Raw genomic sequence first — 20,490 nt, forward strand, 5'->3', positions numbered from 1 at the left:
TGGTCCTTATCCAAGTTGAAGTCAGAGCAAACACAAGACAGCAAGCAAGTTCCTTTGAGTAGTCACAGAGTCCATGGTAAGAAGGATATAGTACGGGTGAAAGTGGGGAAGTGGACCAACATCCAAGCTGAGTGCCAAATCAAGAACACAATCCTGAAGATGGCCGAATAGGAACAGCTCCAGTCTGCAGCTCCCAGCATGATCGACGCAGAAGATGGGTGATTTCTGCATTTCTAACTGAAGTACCTGGTTCGTCTCACTGGGACTGGTTGGACAGTGGGTGCAGCCCACACAGGGCGAGACGAAGCAGTGCAGGGCTTCGCCTCACCCGGGAAGCACAAGGGGTTGAGGGATTTCCCTTTCCTAGCCAAGGGAAGCCGTGACAGACTATAGCTGTAAAAATGGGACATCTTCGCCCAAATATTATGCTTTTCCAATGGTCTTAGCAACTGGCAGACAAGGAGATTCTCTCCCATGCCTGGCTCGGTGGGTCCCATGGCCCATGGAGCCTTGCTCACTGCTAGCACAGCAGCCTGAGATCGAACTGTGAGGCAGCAGCCTGGCTGGGGAAGGGGCATCCGCCATTGCTGAGGCTTGAGTAGGTAAACAAAGCAACCAGGAAGCTTGAACTGGGCAAAGCCCACTGAAGCTCAGCAAGGCCTACTGCCTCTAGACTCCACCTCTATGGGCAGGGTTTAGCTGAACGAAAGGCAGCAGACAACTTCTGCAGACTTAAACATCCCTGTCTGACAGCTCTGAAGAGAGCAGTGGTTCTCCCAACACTGCGTTTGAACTCTGAGGATGGACAGACTGCCTCCTCAAGTGGGTCCCTCACCCTGTGTAGCCTAACTAGGAGACACCTCCTATAGGCAGGTGCCCCTCTAGGATGAAGCTTCCAGAGGAAGGATCAGGCAGCAATATTTGTGTTCTGCAGCCTCCACTGGTGATACCCAGGCAAACAGGGTCTGGAGTGGACCTCCAGCAAAATCCACCAGACCTGCAGTTGAGGGACCTGACTGTTAGGAGGAAAACTAACAAACAGAAAGGAATAGCATCCGCATCAACAAAAAGGACATCTACACCAAAACCCCATCTGTAGCTCACCAACATCAAAGACCAAAGGTAGATAAAACCACAAAGATGGGGAGAAAACAGAGTAGAAAAGCTGAAAATTCTAAAAGTCAGAGTACTTCTTCTCCTCCAAAGGATCGCAGCTCCTTGCCAGCAACAGAACAAAGCTGGATGGAGGATGACTTTGACGAGTTGACAGAAGGTCAGTAATAACAAACTTCTCTGAGCCAAAGGAACATGTTTGAACCCATCGCAAGGTAGCTGAATACCTTAAAAAAGGTTAGACAAATGGCTAACTAGAATAAACAGTGGAGAGAAGACATTAAATGACCTCCTGGAGCTGAAAACTATGGCATGAGAACTTCGTGACACATGCACAAGCTTCAATAGCCGATTTGATCAAGTGGAAGAAAGGGTATAAGTGATTGAACATCAAATTAATGAAATAAAGCAAGAAAAGAAGTTTAGAGAAAAAAGAGTAAAAAGAAGCAAAGCCTCCACAAAATATGGGACTATGTGAAAAGATGAAATCTATGTTTGATTGGTGTACCTGAAAGTGACGGGGAGAATGGAACCAAGTTGGAAAACACTCTTCAGGATATTATCCAGGGGAACTTCCCCAACCTAGCAAGACAAGCCAACATTCAAATTCAGGAAATACAGAGAACACCACAAAGATACTCCTCAAGAAGAGCATCCCCAAGACACATAAGTGTCAAATTCACCAAAGTTGAAATGAAGGAAAAAATGTTAATGGCAGTCAGAGAGAAAGGTCGAGTTGCCCACAAAGGGAAGCCCATCAGAATAACAGCACATCTCTTGGCAGAAAGCCTGCAAGCCAGAAGATAATGGGGGCCAATTTTCAACATTCTGAAAGAAAAGAATTTTCAATCCAGAATTTCATATCCAGCCAAACTAAGCTTCATCAGTGAAGGAGAAATAAAACCCTTTACAAACAAGCAAATGCTGAGAGATTCTGTCACCACCAGGCCTGCCTTACAAGAGCTCCTAAAGGAAGCACTAAACATGGAAAGACACAACCAGTACCAACCACTGCAAAAATATGCCAAATTGTAAAGACCATTGATGCTATGAAGCAACTGCATCAATTAATGGACAAAATAACCAGCTAACATCATAATGACAGGATCAAATTCACACATAACAATATTAACCTTAAATGTAAATGGGCTAAATGCCCCAATTAAAAGACATAGACTGGCAAATTGGATAAAGAGTCAAGACCCATCAGTGTGCTGTATTCAGGAGACCCACCTCACGTGCAAAGACACACATAGGCTCAAAATAAAGGGATGGAGGAAGATCTACCAACCAAATGGAAAGCAAAAAAAAAAAGCGGGGGTTGCAATCCTAGTCTCTGATAAAACAGACTTTAAACCAACAAAGATCAAAAGAGACAAAGAAGGCCATTACATAATTGTGAAGGGATCAATTCAACAAGAAGAACTAACTATTCTAAATATATGTGCACCCAATACAAGAGCACCCAGATTCATAAACCAAGTCCTTAGAGATCTACAAAGAGACTTAGACTCCCACACAATAACAATGGGGGACTTTAACACCCCAATGTCAATATTAGACAGATCAATGAGACAGAAGGTTAATAAGGATATCCAGGACTTGAACTCAGCTCTGCACCAAGCGGAACTAATAGACATCTACAGAACTCTCCACCCCAAATCAATAGAATATACATTCTTCTCAGCACCACATCGCACTTATTCTAAAATTGACCACGTACTTGGAAGTAAAGCACTCCTCAGTAAATGTAAAAGAACAGAAATCACAACAAACTGTCTCTCAGACCGCAGTGCAATCAAATTAGAACTCAGGATTAAGAAACTCCTCAAAACCACACAACTACATGTAAACTGAACAACTTGTTCCTGGACGACTACTGGGTAAATAACTAAATTAAGACAGAAATAAAGATGTTCTTTAAAATCAATGAGAACAAAGACACAACGTACCAGAATCTCTAGGACACATTTAAAGCAGTGTGTAGAGGGAAATTTGTAGCACTAAATGCTCATAAGAGAGAGCAGGAAAGATCTAAAATCAGCACCCTAACATCATAATTAAAAGAACTGGAGAAGCAAGAGCAAACAAATTCAAAAGGTAGCAGAAGACAAGAAATAACTAAGATCAGAGCAGAACTGGAGGAGACAGAGACACAAAATCCCTTAAAAAAATCAATGAATCCAGGAGATGGTTTTTTGAAAAGATCAACAAAATTGATAGACCACTAGTGAGACTAATAAAGAAGAGAGAGGAATCAAATAGATGCAATAAAAAATGATAAAGGGGATATCACCACTGACCCCACAGAAATACAAACTACCATCAGAGAATACTATGAACACCTCTATGCAAATAAACTAGAAAATCTAGAAGAAATGGATAAATTCCTGGACACATACACCCTCCCAAGACTAAACCAGGAAGAAGCTGAATCTCTAAATAGACCAATAACAGGCTCTGAAATTGAGGCAATAATTAATAGCCTACCAGCCAGAAAACGTCCAGGACCAGACAAATTCACAGCCAAATTCTACCACAGGTACAAAGAGGAGCTGGTACCATTCCTTCTGAAACTATTCCGATCAATAGAAAAAGAGGGAATCCTCCCTAACTCATTTTATGAGGCCAACATTATCCTGATACCAAAGCCTGGCAGAGACACAACAAAAAAAGGGAATTTTAGACCACTATCCCTGATGAACATCGATGCAAAAACGCTCAATAAAATACTGGCAAACCGAATCCAGCTGCACATCAAAACTTTATCCACCATATTCAGGTTGGCTTCATCCCTGGCATGCAAGGCTGGTTCAACATATGCAAATCATTAAACACAATCCATCACATAAACAGAACCAACAACAAAAACCACATGATTATCTCAATAGATGCAGAAAAGGCCTTCAACTAAATTCAACAGCCCTTCATGCTAAAGACTCTCTATAAACTAGGTATTGATGGAACATATCTCAAAATAATAAGAGCTATTTATAACAAACTCATAGCCAATATCATATTGAATGGGCAAAAACTGTAAGTGTTCCCTTTGAAAACTGGCACAAGACAAGGATGCCCTCTGTCACCACTCCTATTCAACATAGTGTTGGAAGTTCTGACCAGAGCAACCAGGCAAGAGAAAGAAATAAAGGGTATTCAATTAGGGAAAGAGGAAGTCAAATTGTCCCTGTTTGCAGATGACATGATTGTATATTTAGAAAACCCCATTGTCTCAGCCCAAAATCTCCTTAAGGTGATAAGCAACTCCAGCAAAGTCTCAGGATACAAAATCAATATGCAAAAATCACAAGTATTCCTATACACCAATAACAGACAGAGAGCCAAACATGAGTGAACTCCCATTCACAATTGCTACAAAGAGAATAAAATACCTAGGAATCCAACTTACAAGGGATGTGAAGGACCTCTTCACGGAGAACTACAAACCACTGCTCAATGAAATAAAAGAGGACACAAACAAATGGAAGAACATTCCTTGCTCATGGATAGGAAGAATCAATATTGTGAAAATGGGCAAACTGCCCAAAGAAATTTATAGATTCAGTGCCATCCCCATCAAACTATCAATGACTTTCTTTACAGAATTGGAAAAAACTACTTTAAAGTTCATATGGAACAAAAAAAAGAGCCCACATTGCCAAGACAATCCTAAGCAAAAAGAACAAAGCTGGAGGCATCATGCTGCCTGACTTCAAACTATACTACAAGGCTACAGTCACCAAAACAGCATGGTACTGGTACCAAAACAGAGATACAGACCAATGGAACAGAACGGAGGCCTCAGAAGTAACACCACATATCTATAACCATCTGATCTTTGACAAACCTGACAAAAACAAGAAATGGGGAAAGGATTCCCTATTTAATAAATGATGCTGAGAAAACTGGCTAGCCATATATAGAAAGCTGGAACTGGATCCCTTCCTTACATCTTATACAAAAATTAATTCAAGATGGATTATAGACTTAAATGTTAGACCTAAAACCATAAAAACCCTAGAAGAAAACCTAGGCAATACCATTCAGGACATAGGCACGGGCAAGGATTTCATGACTAAAACACCAAAAGCAATGGCAACAAAAGCCAAAATAGACAAGTGGGATCTAATTAAACTAAAGAGCTTCTGCACAGCAAAAGAAACTATCATCAGAGTGAACAGGCAGCCTACAGAATGGGAGAAAATTTTTGCAATCTGCCCATCTGACAAAGGGCTAATATCCATAATCTACAAGGAACTTAAACAAATTTACAAGAAAAAAATAACCCCATCAAAAAGTGGGCAAAGGATATGAACAGACACTTCTCAAAAGAAGACATCTATGCAGCCAACAGACACATGAAAAAATGCTCATCGTCACTGGTCATCAGAGAAATGCAAATCAAAACCACAGTGAGATACAATCTCATGCCAGTTAGAATGGCAGTCATTAAAAATTCAGGAAACAACAGATGCTGGAGAGGATGTGGAGAAATTGGAACACTTTTACACTGTTGGTGGGAGTGTAAATTAGTTCAACCATTGTGGAAGGTAGTGTGGCAATCCCTCAAGGATCTAGAACTAGAAATACCATTTGACCCAGCCATACCAGTACTGGGTATATACCCAAAGGATTATAAATCATGCTACTATAAAGACACATGCACACATATGTTTACTGCTGCACTATTCACAATAGCAAAGCCTTGGAACTAACCCAAATGTCCATCAAGGATAGACTGGATTAAGAAAATGTGGCACATATACATTGTGGAATACTATGCAGCCATAAAAAAGGATGCATTCATGTCCTTTGCAGGGACATGGATGAAACTGGAAACCATCATTCTCAGCAAACTATCACAAGGACAGAAAACCAAACACCACATGTTCTCCCTCATAGGTGGGAATTGAACAATGAGAACACTTGGACACAGGGTGGGCAACATCACACCCCAGGGCCTGTCAGGGGGTAGGGGGATGGGGGATGGAGAGCATTAGGAGAAATACCTAATGTAAATGACGAGTTGATGGGTGCAGTAAACCAACATGGCACATGTATACCTATGTATCAAACTGCACGTTGTGCACATGTACCCTCAAACTTAAAGTATAATAATAATAAAAAAGAAAATAATCCTATTCATAATAGCCACCAAAAAATAAAATGCCTAAGAATACAGCTAACCAGGGAGGTGAAAGGTCTCTACACTGAGAATTATAAAACATTGATAAGAGGTATCAGAGATGACACAACCAAATGGGAAAACATTCCATGATCATGGATAGGAAAAATCAATATTATTAAAATGGCCATACTGCCCGAAGCAATTTACAGATTCAAGGCTATTCCTATCAAAGTACCAATGACATTCTTCACAGAATTAGAAAAAGCTATTCTAAAATTCACATGGAACCAAAAAAGGAGCCCAAATAGCCAAAGCAATCCTAAGCAAAAGGAACAAAGGTTGAGGCATCACATTATCCAACTTCAGCTATACTACAGGGCTACAATAACCAAAATAGCATGATACCAGTACTAAAACAGACACATAGACCAATGGAACCGAATAGAGAGCCCAAAAATAAAGTTGCATACCTACAATCATCTTCAACAAAACCAACAAAAGCAAGCAATGAGAAAAGGACTCCCTAGTCAATAAATGGTACTGGGATAAATGACTAGCTATATGCGGAAGGTTGAAACTAGACCCCTTCCATATAGAGTAATTGTCTCAAGACTTACATGTAAGACTTACATGTAAAACCTAAACTACAAAAGCCCTTGAAGAAAACCCAGAAAATACCCTTCTGATCACAGACCCTGGCAAAGATTTCATGGCAAAGACACCAAAAGCAATTGCAACAAAAGCAAAAATTGACAAATGGGACCTAATTAAACTAAAAAGCTTCTGTACAGCAAAAGAAATTATCAACAGACTAAACAGTCAATCTACAGAATGTGAGAAAATGTTTGCTTCTTTGTCTTTCAACACCACGACTATCCCCTCACCTCTAGGTCAGGAACTGGCAGACAATGGCCACTTGTTTATCTATAGCCCATGAACTAAAAATGGTTTCATATATGCTTAAATGGTTTTTGAAAAAACAAAAGAAGACACAACAAAATTATAGGAAATACAAATTTCAATGTCGTTTTATAAAGTTTTATTGGAACACAGTCATGCTCATTTGTTTACATAGTGTCTATGGCTGCTTTCCATAATAATGGCAGAGTTGAGTAGTTGTAACAGAGAACGTATGGCCTGCAAACTCAAACTCTAAAATATTTACTGTCGTGCCTGTGACAAAAAAGATTTGCCAACCATTGCTCTAGGCATTTATCTTTTTTTTTTTTTTTAACTTCTAATTCAACAGTGAAATTTTGTCTATCAGCTAGTAGGTATGAAGTTATTTTTTAGATTTGGAGTTATACAACAGAATTCCTAACTTTGTTTGGATATGTAGATAAGCCCTGATCCAGCTTATTTTTTCTTTGCTAAGTAACTGAAACTCTTCACAGCATGAGTTCAAAGTGACAAATTTCAATTTATGACAAATTGAAGTAGAAACTTAAAGCTCAAAACCCTCTCGGCCAAGCATTTTTCTGGGCATTGATACTCCTCTTGGGCATCCCCTTCAGTGGTCTTGCAGCATGAATCACACCCGTTTCTGGAGAGACTCATGGCATATTTAGAAAGTAATAAAGGACTAGAACATTTTTTCTCATTTTCATACTAAATCTGTTCCCCTAAGTTTTCTACCCATGAGCCGCAATTCTGTGTTTGAAATCCCAGAGTATAAGCCCCTTCCATGCAAAGGTCCTTCCAAATAATTCAAGACAGCTATTGCGTGAGTACCCATTCCTGCATGTTTAAATTCCCAATTCTTTGAACCTATCTTCATAGTATGAGGTTTTGAGTATCCTCCCCATCCTATTCATTCTGAATATGTTTCAGTCTGTATTCCTGTTTTAGGTGTCGTTTATAAGTAGAGTTATCCTGCTAGGTTTTTACTTTTATTAATGCAGTCTCTACTTAGTAAACAATACGTTGCAAATAAACATCTCCAATTTTCTGAATAAACCCACCAAATCATCTGTTTTCTCAAATTGGATCAGCGGAAATATAAGCATTATGACTTTCTTTTCTTTTAGTTGCTTACATACTTTATGCCTTAGGTCATGGCTGATGGTAACATATCAACTATATTACCTGAAAAAAAATTGGAAGATGATTTGAATGAAAAACCTGAGGGCTATGATAGTCTATCCTCTATGCACCTTGAAAAGAATCATCAGCAAATCTATGGTGAACATGTCCCCAGGTAAAATAATAATACTATAATTTTACCTTTAATTCTAAGCTCAAGGAGCATTTTAACTGAATACTTAAAGTGATTATATTTTTATTTCTTCAAATAGGTTTTTTGTTGTGTATGCTGATGGATCAGGAATGGAACTTCTTCGAGACAGTGACATAGAAGAATATCTATCTTTGGCATATAAAGAATCAAATACTGTTGTTCTCCAAGAGCCAGTGCAGGAACAGCCAGGTAGAGGACCCATACTGTGTGGAATGCACTGTGTCTCTTCGCCAATTCTCATTCTCCTTACTATCCAGTATGTCTTCATGTCGTCTTACTTTTTCCACTTTGCTCACTTTACTGCTCTGCTTTGGAAAGTAGAGCAGAAATAAGTTGATATGAATAAGTCATAACTTATTTATATAGCTACTTGAATTTAGGTGTATATCAAGATGTATCTGAGCACCAATCTGCGTAAGCTGAGTATGTATCCCTCTTCTCCTATCAGCAGATTTGTATCTGTGTTGAGGTATGTACCAAAGTTCTGATTTATGAGTTCATCTTGGTAAGAAAAAACAAAGAACAGTGAGATATCTCTTGTAAATTCATTTTTTGTCATTTTGAAGATGTTGCTTTGTTGAAATTGATATATGAGTTATAATGCCAACCTGAAATACCTGATAAGTTATATAAGCTATATTCATTGGGTACTTACGTTGTTTTCCTCAACTTCAGAGAAATTGGTGTGTTGCCAGAGGTTAGAGATACATATCGCATTAAGTAAGAACCATCCAATATATGTAATATGTGTATCTAAATACAGATATAAGCCTATATATTATCTGCATAGAAAACCTATGTGCTGTGCCTAGGTTTGTGTGTGTGTGTGTGTGTATGTTTTCATCTTTGTGTTTTGGGATACATTTTGCGTACATTTATAAATATACTTGGGATACATTTTGCGTACATTTATAAATATACCTGCATTTCTGTGCCCTTACAACTTTTAGTGTATCAATGCACATGTGCATGACATTAATACACCTTGCTCTTTGTGAATAGGGAACATGGGGGACTCTGATTAACCCCCAGTCAGTGTGGTGCATGTATGGAACTGTGGGAGAATAAGAATTTATCTCACATTGGTTTGTTAGTCATTTAGTTAGCCTCTACTTGGCAAACCACCATGTACTAAACACTGCCTGGGTGTTAGGAATACAATGGTGAACTAAAACAGGCATGGACCCTGTTTCAATGGAGCTTGTAGGTTACTGGGAGAGATAGCTGTTAATTATAAAGTCACACAACTGTATGATTATAAGTTGGGATAAGGCCTATGAAGGAAAAGAACATAGGTCTGAGAGAATCTAACAGAAGAAACTGACATAGTCCAGAAAGCTTCCCTGAAGACACCTGAGCCAAAAGCTAGTGAGTAGGTAGTGGTTAATTAAGGTAAGACAGAGAGCTTTCTTGGAAAAGAAAACATAAAGGAGAAAGCATAAAGCATTGGAAAACATGGGTTGGGGAAAAGGCCAAAGTAGCTGAAGCACAGAGGGGAAGAACAGTACAAGTTGAGGTAGGGGCAAAAGAATGTTAAGGACCATCTTTTATCTCACAAGCAATGTGAAGGCAAAAAAGAGTTTTCCTCATGGACTAACATAATCAGTCACCCTGACTGCAAGGGAAGGTTCACTCACAAAGTATATATAGGTGGCAAAGTCAGTTGTTGCTGTAGTCTAGAGCAGGATCTTTTTAAGGCACATCAAGTAGGATTCACAGAGAGAGAAAAAGATGGACTCAACTTTATTGGGAGAACTGACAGAACTTGTATGTGGTTGGTGAGGAACAGTGAGGTGTCAATGAATGCTTCCAGGTGATCTAAATCCAGTCTGTAGGTGTCACAGTGACTGAAATCTTCATCCTTCTTATTCGATTATAAGGTTTCTAAGTATAGTCATTGTGTCTCATTAATCTTTCATGTCTAAGGCTATTCAAAAAGAACTTGTTGAATTTAGTGAATGCATTTTCATTTGCTCTGAGTACTTTCAATGGGTAATGGTCTTCTGACAACTTTCTTTGAACCAGGCACCCTGACCATCACAGTCCTTCGCCCTTTCCATGAAGCGTCACCATGGTTAATAAAAAAGGAAGATACAATTGTCCCTCCTAATCTCCGGTCAAGGTCATGGGAAACATTTCCCTCAGTTGAGGTATATAATTTCTTCTAAAAAGTCATTTTATTAGTGTATACATCCATCCAAGGGCAGTGGACTAGAGTCTTAGGTCTCCTCCCATATATTCATGTATTTTCATTCTTATGTAAATTGTTAATGTGCTCAAGGAGTTTTATATTTGAAGATTCTAACATTTGTAGATGTTAGAGGAATACTCTGAGTATTCCAACATTTTAGAGGAATACTCCTGGCTAGCTAATTTCAGTTTTATTTCTTTTATCCTGTATTGTAGGCTTGAACATCTTCCTATAATATGAAAACATTCTTTTCGAGTAAGCCAGGTTACACCTCTGTCATGGAATTACTGATATTATATCATACAGAAATCTTTCCTTCTATCATTTCTTATTTGTTCATTTTAATACACAATTTTGGGTCTTTTACTCTCCCTCTTTTTCTTCATATATTAAAAATGCCCAAACTGACCATCTGAGAATAATATGAAGGATTATATGCGTATTTGCAATTGCAATGTTAGAAAGTAAACATTGTAATTATGTCAGTTAAGAGAAGCTCCACCTAAATTTTTTTAAGAATGAAATATCTTGGGTAAGAATCAATGAAGTTCTGCATCTTGCATAATTTACCATTTCATTTTATAAGCAATTTATGTCACATGTCCAACATATGGTCAGGTGTTAAATAATTAAATCAGTGAAGCTATTGATAGTATGATCAGAGATTGGTAATTGAGATAATGTTTTTGATGGTGATCATTTTTGCTGTCCTACACTAAATCTTGTAATAGCAAACACAGATGATGAACATTTAAGATTACAGTGACCTCCTAGCCCTGTGGTTAAATTTGGTGACTGTAGTCAACATGGTAAGATGAAGGTGACTTGAATTCTGATCCCAATTCTACCCCTTATTAATGTGGGATCTTGGACAAGTCACAATGGGTCTCCATTTCCTCCTCTGAAAATGAGGAGGTCACACCAAATGGCACACTAAGGCTATATCCAAATTGTAAGTACTACATGATGACAAAGGGTATGCCACGCCTAAGATTATTGAAGGAAGTTTATTCTCATCCTCTGAAACTCTTATGCTCTGACCTTCTACATCTGGTAGGAGTAGCACAGGCCTGCAAAGCCCCTAAGTGGCTGTCACTGGCCAGGCCTTTTGAAATGAAGCACATCCAGCACACTTGAGGACATAGAAGGACAGCAAAGCACACCATTCCTGAAAATCAATCACACGTATAACATATAGTGTGAGTTTACTCTCAGGTAGCTTTTTCTGCCCCAGAGATCCTCAGACTCTGGAGGCATGCTTTATCTAGAGTAAGCTCAAAGACGGCCCAGATCTATGGAATTACTTCTCTTGCAAAGAATCTTTCTAGGTCAAAATGAACACAGAACCTGAAAGTGAAAGACTGCTCAGTGCCAAATGTCTTCATCTACTTGTGGGTACTAAGAAATAGCCACATCCATTTCTCATAAGCTAGGCTGCTATTAGATTGCTTAGCATTCTTCTACATCCTACCCAGGACACTATGCAACAGGATTTTTAAATATCCAGTATCTTGGTAACATAAATAAAGAGGAAAGCATGCCCAGTTCTGTTATTGATTTTCCTTATATTTGCAGAACTTTTTGAGGTTAAGGATTTTTTTCACGACTGTGTCCCTAAAAAGTTATTATGATATCTACATAATAAATGAACAGTTAAAAAATCTGAATGTGAGAACATTCTGATTTCTTTGGTGGTTTTATTGCTTTGTTTTGTTAACAGAAAAAAACTCCAGGACCTCCGTTTGGCACTCAGATTTGGAAAGGCCTTTGCATTGAGTCCAAACAGCTAGTGAGTGCCCCGGGTGCCATACTCAAGAGCCCCAGTGTGCTACAGATGCGCCAGTTCATTCAGCATGAGGTCATAAAGAATGAGGTGAAACTGAGGCTGCAGGTTTCCCTCAAGGTAATGGAATCTAAGTAACCTGACCCAAAAGAATCAGAAACAGAGCAATCGTTGCTCTTGGTTTCCTAAGAAACCTGAAATTATGTAATTCTACCAATATTTATCTAGTGCAACACAAGGATGTCAGTCTTTCAGAGTAGAAGGTTGAGAAGTAGAAAATATTTAATCATTCCCATAAAGTGTAGAAATTATTAAGAAGCCCAAAGACATTGAAAAAGTAAGATTTTTTTGTAAGTGATTACTACATAGAGCCCTCCATCTTTGTCACTATATAGAAAACTGATATAGTGACCACTGGATAGACAGAACCACATAGTAATATATTTGTCCATGGAGGAAAAGGCTTTGGAAGTGGTCTAAGAATTTGTAAATATATATTTATTGTATGATCATGTCTATAACATCTCAAGTTTGTTTACTCCCTCAGTACAGGGATTGTATGTGTTTTGTTTATGGTTATATGCCTAGCACCTGGCACAGAGCAGGGTATTGTTAGTTATGGAAATGGATCAAATACTTATGAAAAAAATAAAGTACATTTCTCTTGGAAGCAAAGATGAACTAGGCAAATTCCATTTACAGATAAAATTAAAAAACTATACCTGAAAGGATCCTAGACGTTATCTAACCCAACTCTGTCCATTTTATTGATGAGGACACTTAAGTGTAGAGTTAGAAACAGGGCCTCTCTGAGGCCCCCATGCAGTTCTATCCTGTGGCCCTTAAAGCTGTGCTTTTGCACTCTTCAGGTTTTTCCTGTTAACATATTAAGAAAAAGTCTTTTCATATTATTTGACTAGTAAACAGTTCTTGAGCATTGTAAACCTATGTATTCTTCATTTTTTGTAATATTTCAAGTTGATGACCATTTTTGTATCTCTCTCTACCTAATTCCTAGTTTTTGTCTATTTATTTTATTCTGCTGATTTAGGATTACATAAACCATATTCTGAAGAAAGAAGATGAGCTGCAGGAAATGATGGTTAAAGATTCCAGAACTAAGGAGGAGAGAGGCAATGCTGCTGATCTCCTCAAGCTGGTTATGGTGAGAAAATGCCTTGTATACCCGTCTTCTTACTATTGTTTCAATATTAAATGTTTCAAGACAAAATATCGTAAGAAATAACTGCTTCTGCCACTCCCATGAAGTATTTGCTCTCTCCTCATAATGTTCAGTTTTTGTGGCAATCCATTTCTCTATATATTGCATTTTCCAAATACATTTTAGGCTCTTCCTTCATAAATAATTCTGAAGGCCCTTAAATAAAACTTTTTGTTGTCTTCAGAAGAAATTGATATTTATTGAAATACTGAATGATGAATGAAATAGAAAAGAAGAAGAAATAGGAATTTTTACAACTTAAAATCATTTGCATTTTTAGACATTAGTTAATTGGAAGGAATGACCTACAAAAATTAATTTTATATCAATATTTTTAAACTAATCATGTTATAGTAATTTTTACAAAGATCAACTTGAGAGAATGTTTCTAAACAAAGTAAGTCTTGTAAGTAATATAATCATCACCATTAAGTAATTCTATCTTCATTTCAGTCTTTCCCTAAAATGGAGGAAACTACAAAAAGTCATGTTACTGAAGGTGAGTTGCATTTAATATTCTTCTGCAGTGTATTTACAAATTTCAAAGGAATCATCTTAAATACACTTATCAGTCATTCTCTTATCTGATAACAAGACACCATGTACATATCTCCATTCTTATATTAGCCATGTTATGTTGTGGTGCTTTATTTTTGTAAATCATTCTGCATGTATTGTTCTGCCTGAGCTTTGAGATCCTAGAAAACCATGATTTTCTCTCATTCATCTTTAACTTTCACCCATTAAGTGAAAAATGTTGACATTTGACTTTTATGTTAGCCTCAGCTATAATGAAGATATAGGAAGGAAACAGTCAACCAACCAACACCCCGCCCTCCCACACACAGAACTTTTGAGCAACTACACTGTTATCAACAAAGCCTTGCACTGTTTTACACTGTATGTAGTGCAAGTAGTTTACTCTTAGATTTCATTCAAAGAGTATTCATTTGGGGGGTATATGTACACAGCCCTAACAAATGTGGCTAGATGGTTTCATAGCTCACAGCAAACAAGCAGTAGAGAATTTGGTGGGGTTTTGTTTTGTTGGCCATATGGCAAAAATCATAAACTGGCAGCCATGGGCTTCATTCATCCCACAGATAGGTTCTGAGTATCCTCCACAATGTGGGCTTGTGCAGTTGTTTTTGTTGTTTATCCAGACTTTTTCCTCTTGAAATCTCACATTATTACATAGTAAATTTGGCTGAAGATAATTGTCAGCTGCTTCTTTAGAACGAGCATAACAGGAGCCCATCACAACCCCTTATGTCTCCCTGTCCCTATAGTCTGTGGTCACTTTTTACCCTGGACAACTCCTGTAGTTAGGTGGCCAAATTTAGTGAATAAAAATAGAGAAGGCCTAGTTAAATTTTAGATGAACGACAAATAATAATTTTTTTTTAGTATAAGTACACTATGGTTTGGATGTTTGACCCCTTTAAATCGTATGCTGAAATTTGATCCCCAGGCCGGGACTGGTGGCTCTTGCCTGTAATCCTAGCACTTCGGGAGGCCAAAGTGGGTGGATCTCTTGAGACCAGGAGTTGGAGACCAGTCTGGGCAACATGGTGAAACTCCATCTCTACAGCAAATACAAAAAAAAATTAGTCGGGTGTGGTAGTGCATGCCTGCGGTCCCAACTACTCTGGAGGCTGAGGCGGGAGGATATCTTTCGCCTGGTATGTGGTGATTGCAATGAGCAGTGATCATGCCACTGCACTCCAGCCTGGGCAACAGCACAAGACTCTATCTCCAAAAAAAAGAAAAGAAATTTGATCCCAAATGTTAGAGGGAGGTGGGGCCTAATGGGAGGCATATGGGTCGTTAGGGTGGATCCCTCATGAATGGCTTGGTACCTTCTGCCTCTTGGTGAGGTGAGTGAATTTCCACTCTATTAGTTGCCATGAGAACTGGTTGGTAAAATGAGTCTGGAATCTCGCCTCTCTCTGTTGCTTCCTTTTTCATGATGTGATATCTATACATACCAGCTCCCCTTCCCCCACTGCCATGAGTGGAAGTAGCCTAACCCCCTCACCAGAAGCAGATGCCAGCACCATGCTTCTTGTACAGCCTGAAGAATTGTGAGCCAAAGAAATCTCTTTTCTTTATGAATTACACAGCCTCAGGTATTATTTTAGAGCAACACAAAGCAGGCTAAGACACAGTGTGTCCCCGGAAGCCTGGGATATACTTATACTAAAAAGTTGTTTATTTGAAATTCAAATTTAACCAGGGTCCCTATACTTTATCTGGCAACGCTACCCTGTAGCTTTTGAATTTTCAACCTCTGGGACAAGTGAACAGGCACAACAAGGAAAACACATAGGTTTTCCAAAAGTAAAAACTAACATTTTTTTAAACAAACAGTTCCAGGAAATAAACAGTCGTTGCATACTTATAGCTGTCTGTGACATATTAATTTAAATGATCCTAAATCAACATTCCCCCATAGTAATTCCTAAAATACTCATCTATGAGAAGGCCCCACCAAAAATGAGTTTCATGTTAAAATAAGTTTGTATAATGCTTCATATTGTCTTATTTTCTTAGAGAGTCACATGTACATTAATTAATTAAAGATGCAGAAAAGTAGTGAAACCTATTTAACCTTGTATAAATCAGTGTTTCCCAAGCTCATATAACCATGAAACATGAAAATAGTTTCCTTTTTTTAATCTCCCGTTGACATCCCACCAAGATCATGTTTTGTGAATAAACTGAGAATTGCTGTCTACATTGTTGAACAACCATTGTCTTATATTCATGTTCTTAGATTCAGGAAGCAGGAAAATATTCAGAAAAACAATTTCAATATCATGGTTAATTTGTTTTAAGGTTTGCTGCCTCAGATATGAGGAAATTCAGTTAAGCAGAACATCACTTCCCCTAATAATACGGGATAAAGGAGATATCACTGCATTTTACATTTTGACTATAAGTTCCATGTTTTCTGGTAGGATATTTCATAAAAGTAGTCTAGTTTACTGTTGTTTTACAACTTGGTCATGCAAATCCTAGTAAACTTTTGATAGATTAAATATAGTCTCTTAACAGGTATCTCAAATGAGTAATTGTGTACTGATTGTGTGTTGTCCTATAAAGAAGTGGGGATAAAAGTTAAATACGTCTGTGTTTAAAGTTGCAGCTCACCTAACTGATTTATTCAAGCAATCTTTGGCTACGCCTCCAGAATGTCCACCAGACACATTTAAGAAAGATTTCTTTGAAAAGAAATGGAGGTAAGTTAATCCAATAATGTGTTCTAATTAGTATTAGGCATGCAGTGATTGAGGAAATGGAATATGCAGGTGCTATAACTTTTGGTGACTACATCAATGAATTCACAGCCCTTCATTTCCCATACTATTAACAATTCACCATATAGTGGTGAGGGTTTTTGATTTTGTTTTTAAGCTGAAATCATTGCCCCTTTTCACCATACTTTCCTTTCCTTTCACATAGGCACACAGCATCCTCAAAACGCTGGAAAGAAAAGATAGACAAAACGAGGTAATTCTACCCCAAAATGCACATAAGCACCTGAAAGAGCCCAGAGTAATAGACTCTGAGAATGGGATAGGCCAAAATGTCCTACCAGGCACCCAGATGGTCTTTGACTCTCTTCTGCAACATGTCTACCAAGTGGTCATTCAGGTTTATGTGACGACACCACTGTCTCTTGAGGAAACCCATTTGACCATTAGATAGATCCTCTTCCTCTCCTAAGCAAGAAAGCTGTCCAGGCCTTCTCTGTGCTTTTGGTGATTCTAATATACCAATAAATATTCTGGAACTTAATGCAGAACACAATCATAAACTTTCAAGGTTCTTATAATTCACAGGAGGAATGTGCTCTAAGCATTATATGGTTTGGTTTCCTTTTAGTCCTAGGTGGGGATTTCAACTCCAGCTCTTTTGTCATAGAGAAAAGAAGCCGGATATATTTGTTGAGCATGTAGCAGTACATATGATACTATCTATTGTACACATTTGCATGGCTCCTCTTCAGGATGACTTCAGGATTAATATGTTTCTTCATAAACATGTCAGGGTTGTCTTGTGAAATGTGTTAGGGGAGTGCTGAGATAAGACTTTAAGCCTCATGGGTCACCTCCCCTATTCAAGGTCAAACTAGAAGGGATATACTGTCTGCAGGGAGGATAGCTTAAGTTTTGCATGACATGACAGTCTTCATAAGGAAATGAAGACTCAAATAAATGGCTATACCTGAGTGTCTTTATGCTAGGTCTGATGAAGAATGGACACTCATGGAGAAATATGATAGGGCAAAAAAGCACTATCTAATGGTAATAAGCTGGGGGACTGAGGCAAGGTCTGTTGCTCATATTCCTCTCTGTGCATCTGTGTCTTCAGAGATAAGGATGCTCCTTTCCTGCAGGTATTGCAAGGGTATCTCTCATAAGAGGGTCTTATGAGCTGCTTCAGGGGAAGGTCAGAAAATCCTTTCTAGATTTTATGTCCTGCTTCAGGGAGAAAGGGCAGAGGGAAGGTGAGAGTAACCTTGTTGCTTCTGCCATTTTCTCACATTCCTTCAGCTGAAAATATTCAGTGTGTCAAGCTGCCATATTTTAAGGTAGTGTGCCCTGAAGCCCATTATTATCAGAATATCCCTAAAAGCTTCTCCAAGAGACCATGATTGCCTGAGAGGAAGGAGATTAAGAGATGGGGGATAGGAAGAGATAGAGACTTCATTATTATGTACTCTTGAGTGTTCATTAAACTGTGTACATATGCTTGTATTACCTATACAAATTGTTTAAATTTTGAAACATTAACAATTTCAGGTTTTAACTTACAGGTATATAATGGCAAGCCAGTGACAGTTTTTTGAAGAAGAAGAAGAGTAAAGCATATAATTAGATAAGTGTCACAGAAAGACAAGTGTTGGCAATGTGGAAAATGACCTGGGTCGAGGAAAGAGCAAGTTTCAAGGAAATAGAAGCTGGTCAGCAAATGTCAGATGATGTAGAAGAGTCAGAAATGGGAATGAAAAAGGAAATTTGGGTTTATCAGTTACAAGGTTGATTAGTTTCTTTTGTGAGAATAAGTTTAAGAGAGTGGTGGGCAGCAACCAGACTGCCATAGATCGGTGAGTGAATCCAGTGACTCAGTAGAGATAAGAAACTTTTAACGGGAAGTGAAAGTTGAAGTAAGGTTGTATTTTGATCATGCCTGTCTGGTATTTCCAGACAGGTCAACTAGTATAAGAGCACTGGTCACAGATCCAATCAGTTACAATTTGATTACTTACAGAATGTCTGATGCTGGCTGCTTGTTTCACTTCAGTAACTTTTACTTCAGGAGTTCGGTTTGCTCATCAATAAATGGAGGCTAATTGGACTGCCAAATAGCAGTCCATAGCAGACGCATAGCAGGTCTCTTTTAGCTCTCACACTGGGGGACTGACAGCTGACTAGCACGTGCAGTTGTCAAGATCATGGGTTTGGAGGCAAGCAACCTGGGTTTTAATTTAGATTCCACCCTTTATTGGTAATGTGATTTGGAATAGGTTACTTAACTTCTCTATACTTTGGTTTTTCAACTCAGAAAATGAGGACAAAAGTCGTAACTCACAGGGTTATTGTAAGATTAAATGTAAAATATTTTGCAAAACTTAAGTTTTTTAAGTGCAATAAGCACTTAAAAATGAAAACTATTTCAGGGAGGATTTAGTTCAGCTACATTTAACAGACAACCTCCAAATCAGTGCTCATATTAAAAAGGGGCTTATTTTCCTAATGTGAAAGAAGTCAGAGGTGGGCAGTTTATGGTAGGAAGCACCACAACATCATCAGGAATTCAGATTCCTTCTTTTTATCTGTTCCATCATTCTTAGTACATCATTTTCATTCTCAAGCTTACTTCATAGTTGCAAAAGGATTGCTGCAGCCCCAGGCATTACATTCATATTTCAGGAAGTTGGGAAAGACATGAGGCAAGGACAAGGAAGAGTCTCCCAGCTGAGTCAGCCCTCTCTAAAAGCTCCTGGACTCACCCAATGACTTCCGTTTACATCTCATTGGCTTTCCCTACATAATGTCTCCCCCACATAGGGGTTCTGGTATTGGAAAACAGGACTATCACGATTGCTTTCATTTAACTCTATAACCACTGACCACATTAGTCACAAATCATGCCTCAAGATTTTGTTTTTGGTTTAAGTTTTTTTGTTACTACTGCTACTGAAATTATGAAAACCAGTAGACTCTAGCTGTCATTTAAACCTCAGAGAATTGAAAAACCTCAAAAAGTTTAACCATTACAGGGCTATGTGGTTTTTAGCCTTTTGAGACTAACTACAAAATCAAACTAACACCCGGTATCATTATTTCCTATCTTACATGAGAGTCTGATTTTTGAAGTAAGAAATGTGACTGATTCTAAAAGAAGAGAGAATGAACCAAAACAAGTTGACAAAAAGTATCTAATAAATTAATTCTTATCAGTTTTATTGTCAGTGATTGCATTCATTGTTGTGGGATTTAGAGCTAAAGCACAAACAAATAACTTTAAAATGTTCTGTGTCTTCTTTTGCATCATTATGGAAACATCAACCAGGAAGGAAATTGAGACAACACAAAATTATCTAATGGATATTAAGAACCGCATAATACCACCCTTTTTTAAGTCTGAATTGAACCAGTTATATCAGTCTCAGGTAATTGACTATAATGAACAATAATCTAATAAAAGTTTTTATAGAAGTTGATATATTGCATATGTTATTAGGTAATCTATCTTTCCTGATGCTGTTTAATTCTTTCCTGCATCGACCTGACTGACTAACCTGTAC

General features: G+C 38.2%; 1 protein-coding gene across 6 annotated transcripts in view; it reads left to right on the top strand.

Moving 5' to 3' along the window:
* SPAG17 (sperm associated antigen 17) overlaps positions 1–20,490 on the top strand; it is a 238,312-nt gene that overhangs the window by 184,925 nt on the left and 32,897 nt on the right. For all 6 annotated transcript variants that reach the window (XR_004433674.1, XR_004433673.1, XM_033196418.1 and 3 more), the window contains 9 exons: positions 8,293–8,438; positions 8,536–8,666; positions 10,503–10,627; positions 12,389–12,571; positions 13,503–13,616; positions 14,127–14,172; positions 16,816–16,915; positions 17,139–17,186; positions 20,256–20,355. Coding sequence is in view for 4 of the 6 variants with exons in the window: in XM_033196418.1 (XP_033052309.1) it covers positions 8,293–8,438; positions 8,536–8,666; positions 10,503–10,627; positions 12,389–12,571; positions 13,503–13,616; positions 14,127–14,172; positions 16,816–16,915; positions 17,139–17,186; positions 20,256–20,355 (993 nt within the window). In the remaining 2 variants the exon portion in view is untranslated. The remainder of the gene's footprint in view (positions 1–8,292; positions 8,439–8,535; positions 8,667–10,502; positions 10,628–12,388; positions 12,572–13,502; positions 13,617–14,126; positions 14,173–16,815; positions 16,916–17,138; positions 17,187–20,255; positions 20,356–20,490) is intronic.

The sequence above is a fragment of the Trachypithecus francoisi genome, unplaced genomic scaffold (genome assembly GCF_009764315.1).
Source record: "Trachypithecus francoisi isolate TF-2019V2 unplaced genomic scaffold, Tfra_2.0 Lachesis_group5, whole genome shotgun sequence".
Taxonomy (NCBI): Eukaryota; Metazoa; Chordata; class Mammalia; order Primates; family Cercopithecidae; genus Trachypithecus; species Trachypithecus francoisi.